A 5,579-nucleotide genomic window follows, 5' to 3' on the forward strand; every position below is an offset into this window, starting at 1 on the left:
CTTAAAAGTGGCATTCTCTTTTCCTGAGAAAACAGTTTCATCATAGAACTCTAAGTACATTTCTTCTATAAAACCTTGAGTTCTATCAATGACCTTGGTTTCCCCTTCTACCTTAGACTTTACAGTAAGGCAATATTGTAGTGCCCAAGGATGACAAATTTATTTACCATCAATATAAATTTCTTGGTCAAATTTACTTCCCTCTAGATCTCAATTTCCTAATCAGCAAATTCTCAGGGGTTCAATTGGATGATCTCTAGGACCTTCTATAATTTAAAATCTATTATGCTAGAATCTAGTTATAGTCAAGGTTTGTCCTCATCGTAATTTTGGTTAACATAACATAAATTTCACGAGACTGTGCTGCTCTTCAAGGTACACAAAAAGTCTTGATTTGTAAATATAAATGATTGGCCTTACCAACTGACTAGCTTTTATGGACTTTCATTCTGTTTTATTATCTTATAGCTTTTTAACATGTCTCAGTATGCATTAACATCCATCCATCCATCAGCCATTCATCAAATATTTATTAAGGACTTGCTATGCATTTATTATTTATTTATTATTACTTATATATTATTAATATATGTATTTATTAAACACTTACTATATCAGTCACTGATGCTACGTGCTGGAGACACAAAGATGAAAGACAAATCAGTCTCTGATCCAAGGAATCTTACTTTCCAAAGGACAAAACAATAAGGCATCTAAATAGTTATATACTAGATAAAGATACAAAATAATCTTAGAAGACACTAGCACTATTCTTTGCTGGGAAAGTTGTGTTGCAAAAGGAGGAGATATTTAGACTGAGTCTTCAAGGAAAGCATTTATCCTAAGAGGCAAAAGTAGGGAGACTATTCCAAATGTGGGTAAAAGTCAGTGCAAAGACATAGAGATGGGAAATTAACAATGGGATGAAGAATAGCAAATAGGTCAATATAGCTGGACCATAGAACATATGGATAGAAAGAATGTATAAGAAGAATGAAAAGATAAGAAGATTGTGAAAAACTTGAAGTGACAAAAAGGAGCTTGCAGTTGATTCTATAGCCACAGAGAACCACTGGGATTTATTGAGAAGGAAGATGAGTTGGCCAGAATTGTGCTTTAAGATCACTTTGGAAGTTAAATGGAGAATGGATTGGAGTGAGGAAGATGCTTGTGTCAGGGATACTAGAGACCATTGATATAGTGTTGGTGAGAGGTGATGAAGATGTGAACTAGGATGTCAGTTCTGTGAATAGAATCAATGAGAAAAGTTGTGGAAAAAATCCACTAAGATTCAAGAACAAATTTCATATGTAGGGTTGAGTGAGAGTAAGGTCTTGAAGATGGTATTATGTACTTTGGTAACTAGCAGGATGATGCTGCCTTTGAGAACAACAAGAAAGTATGAAAAAGGAAAAAGATAGTGAGTTGTCTTATTCATGTGGAGTTATATGTCCTATAGTATGACACATATTGAATTTCATTCCTACTACTGTACATCCAGTTCTAAATGTGTAATAGTTGGTGAGTGATATATGCTTAGAGATCCAGAGTTTAGAGCTGGATATATGACACAAATCTGGGAAACATTTGCATAGAGATGGTTAAACCCATGAAAGCCAATGAGATAATCAAATGAGTGAAGAAAAAAGATCAAAGAACTCAGCCTTGGAGGATACAGAATTAGTGTGTCATGGATAAGGATCTAGCATGGGACATTTAGTAGTAGTTTTTGATATTTTGAAATGCAAGAATAGAGAAGAAGCATGATTCTTTTATGCTATAATTTGGAATAATTGCATCTTGATTAAATTTTTTGATACAATTGAAGTCTTTATAAGACAGTCTTATGAAGAGGCACCAGTTAAATTATATAAAGTGGTTGGGAAGTCCAGAAATGCTTAGGAATCATTTAACTTGAACAGCATCTACCTGACTAAAGACTAGTCAGATTAAAAGAGAGCAGAGAACAATGAGGGAAGCTTTTCTTCCTGTTTCTTCAGAACATATACATTTACCTGTATTTTATGGCATTAGAATATTAATGCCATTGAGGTCAGGGACAATATTTTATGCTCATCCCATAACAGTGTCTATCATATTAGCAATTGCTTAATAAATACTTGACTAAGAAGATCCATAAACCAGTTTTACTTATAAATTCCAAGGAAAAGAATGTTTGGTGAGTTCCTAACTACTTAACATAACAAGTGGGACACAAACTCAAGACAAAAATTTGAAAGACCATAAGGAATCCGTTACAAAAAATAAACATTTTAATTTAGCTTTTACTTCTACTTTGAAATTTCTCTAAGAGAGACTTGAATTGTGTCCTTGGTCTCACTGGCATTTCTTCTACATTTATCTTGCTTGTCAAGGGTAATTCAAATGGCTTTTGGGCAGAACGTGGTTTTCTTTCCTTGAGATGGTGACGTCTTGCAAGTATGAAGTCCAGCCAGGTGACTTTTGGAAGCACCAGGTGCTCAGACTCTGATTTGGGGCATGATGGAAAAGCTGATGAATGGCTTGAAGGCACGGTTTTAGTGGAAAGGGAGTCTGTGACAGTAGAAATGGGATTTGGTTTTTGCTGGGATACTTTAAGGTAAAATCTCACTTTCTTCTCCTCTGAATTAGGTAGAGATGTTGGTATGGCCAGCAATTGTGCCAGAGAAGAACTTTTCATTCCATCAACATGAGGACAACCATTTGGAACCCATGAAGCACAACTTAAACAGATTGTATAACTAGCAGACATATGTTGTTCAGGCCATTGTGTAGACCTGGGGCATCCCCTCATTTGCCACAAGCGATTCTGATTACAGATATCTCTCTTTATTTTCTCCTCAGGGATGGAGCTGATGATTTTATCAACAACTTGAGTGGTAAGAGTTATTCCCCCTTCGAGGGTGTAAGGCTTGATGTCATTTAAATACTTGAGAACCTCTCTATTCTGCTCAGTCTGGATTTGGTGTTGGCTCTCAGGTTGAGCCTCTGGTTGTTTGGAGATGGGTGCGTCCTCAACCTGTTTGTAATCACTTGTCAGAGTCTCAATCTGTTGTATGGAACCAGGAGGAGTTACCTTTTGGTAGTACTGGCTTATTGGATCTTTGGCCTGATTGCTCAGAAGTTTTGGGAGTATGCCATATTCTTCCTTTTCTAGTGGCATTTGGGTTTGGTAGCTTATGTTAGAGGGAGTAATCTCTTGGGCATCAGGAATTGGTGGAGCCTCTGAGAGGTGCTCGTAGGTTGGCATAGTAGGTTTAGTATGGCTATCTGGGGCAGGATAGGTATTTATCAGTAGATACTTAATTGGGGATTGACAGCGTGATGGAGTCCTGCCAGGTTGGTTAATGGAGGGAAGAGAAGTGGCTTGATTTTTAGTGTGGTCCTGGGAAGGGAGTACAGATTTGGTCTGCGTCTTAGAATCCAATGTATGTTTAGCCTTGTGATAAGGACTATGTTTGGCCTTGGCCATCTGACCTCTTGGCAGAACAACTGAGGAGGACTTTTCACTGGGTGTCATTAATGCATCTCCCCACTGGAACAGGTCTACAGAAGCTGTGGTCTTACAGCTCAGGTCTGGGCTAATGTGAACTCTATGGTGGTCAGGGTGTGGTGGTGGCAGCTTATAAGTGTCCTTGATCTTGTCATCATGGTTGTTTAGGGGCTCAGTCTTATGGCAAACAAGGGAGGACTTGTGTGGTAAGGATCGATGTCTGAGACAGGTCATCTTCTCCGTCTCGGACCAGTGGTCTTTTTTGGATAACAGTGCAATCCGATGTGATGGACATGGTATTTGCACTGATTGGGTATTGTGAGAAGGGACCTTTTGAGGGATCTGGACCAAAGGTGAAACTAAAGGAGAGATAGTAAGAGGTAATTTATGATTATTATTGTTGTTCAGTCACATCTGACTCTTCATTTCTCCATTTGGGGTTTTCTTGGCAGAGATATTGGAGTGGTTTGACATTTCCTTTTCCAGCTCATAAGTGACTTGCCCAGGATGGGCCACATAGCTAGTAATTGTCCAAGGCCATACTTGGTACTCATGAAGATAAGTCTTCCTGACTCCAGACCCTGTGGTTCTCCCTCCAATGTGCCACCTGGCTAGTGAGAGGGAAAGGAGCTACCATACTATCACAAGAAAAGAATAACAACTGTGGAATAGGGATGAGGAGGAGGGATGGGCAGTGGTCTAACAGTAGTACTGTCTTACATTCCTATGCTTTTACTTGTACTGGTTTTATAACATCTACACACGAATCCCTTAGCACCCAGGGCAGATTAATATTATCCCCATTTGACAAATATGCATATATATGCATATATAAACATAATAAATAAAAATAAATAGTAACCATATAATGCTTTAAGATTTACAGAACATATGGCATTCTACCTCATTTTATCCTCACAACTATCCTGGGTAGTAGGGATTATTATTATATCCATTTTACAGAGGAGAAAACTGAAGCAGGTAGATGAAGTTAAATTGAATTAAAGTTTAGTTCTTGATTCTAAGTTTGGTACACTACATATAACTATTATATCAGCTATCCAATGACTTCTGTACCTACAAAGACTTTTTCTATGAGACAGGCAGTATAAGAATTATATATATATATATATATATATATATATATATATCTTTTTAGAATGGCATAGGGAATGCAGCAAGTATGGTTAATATTTTCCAAAATTATAATCCATGGAATGATTAAGGGCTTTGCCCAAGGATATATAATCAGAAAGTAACAGAGAATTAGAATCCAGATTTGCTGGGTTTCTTAATTCACATTCTCTTTCCATTGTTTTATAGTGATCTTCAGGAGTAGAAAGTTTGGTTCAGATGAATAAAACACACACACACATACCCCCACCCTGTACCTATTTCCCCAACCGCTCATGTATTCATAAGAAGGGATGGGATAGAGATGGCTTGGAGGCCCATTTGAAATGACGAAAAAAAATCAAAGTTCTCACCTTCGGGATATGTCCTGAGTTTTCTCCCCATTTGTCCACTGAAAGATTTCCTTGAAAATATAATATATTAAATAAAGTATGGAAAACAACTGATTCCAGTGACTCTTTAAATAACAAAAGAAAACACCTCATGTGATTGCAGCCTTGGAACACCTCTTTTTTCTCAACCAAGGATTCTTAATTTTTTGTGTGTTATAGTTCCCTTAGGACATGTGGTAAAACTTAAGGAACCCTTTTTAGAATGTCTAAATTTTTTTCTTTTTAGAATATGCTAAATTTCTGAGTTTTGTGAAAATGCAGATATATTTTTCCCCACTTAAGTTCATGGATCTTTTGAAATTTATACATGAAATCATTAGGGGTCTGTTTATTTTAGATTAAGAATTCCTGATTTAACAGTCTCCCTGTCAACACAAATCCTGGAAATCTTTATGAACACAATTGTGAAAAACTTTTCACACAAATAAAAGTCATATCTAAACAATTGCAGAAAGATCAATTGTTCATGGATAGGCTAAGCTAATATAAAATAACAATTCTACCTAAATTAACCTACTTATTTAGGCTATACTAATCAAACTGCCAAAAATTATTTTATA

General features: G+C 36.7%; 1 protein-coding gene across 1 annotated transcript; it reads right to left on the reverse strand.

The window, feature by feature from the left end:
* Positions 1 to 2,260: 2,260 nt before the first annotated feature.
* On the reverse strand, positions 2,261 to 5,026 carry LOC127557917 (casein kinase II subunit alpha'-interacting protein-like). Its single transcript, XM_051991193.1, has 2 exons — positions 4,981 to 5,026; positions 2,261 to 3,852 (listed from the first exon to the last, which is right to left on the reverse strand). Exons 1-2 carry the CDS (start codon positions 5,009 to 5,011, stop codon positions 2,279 to 2,281), a joined length of 1,605 nt encoding a protein of 534 aa, XP_051847153.1. The 5' UTR covers positions 5,012 to 5,026; the 3' UTR covers positions 2,261 to 2,278.
* Positions 5,027 to 5,579: the final 553 nt, after the last annotated feature.

The sequence above is a fragment of the Antechinus flavipes genome, chromosome 3, assembly GCF_016432865.1.
Source record: "Antechinus flavipes isolate AdamAnt ecotype Samford, QLD, Australia chromosome 3, AdamAnt_v2, whole genome shotgun sequence".
In the NCBI taxonomy this organism is placed as follows: Eukaryota; Metazoa; Chordata; class Mammalia; order Dasyuromorphia; family Dasyuridae; genus Antechinus; species Antechinus flavipes.

What these genes read in the sequence shown, in the direction of transcription:
- LOC127557917 (XM_051991193.1), bottom strand. Translation starts at nt 5,011, where the DNA reads ATGGGGAGAAAACTCAGGACATATCCCGAAG. An exon ending in ACTCAGGACATATCCCGAAG is followed by an intron (nt 3,853 to 4,980) that starts GTGAGAACTTTG and finishes TCTCTCCTTTAG; the next exon opens with TTTCACCTTTGGTCCAGATC.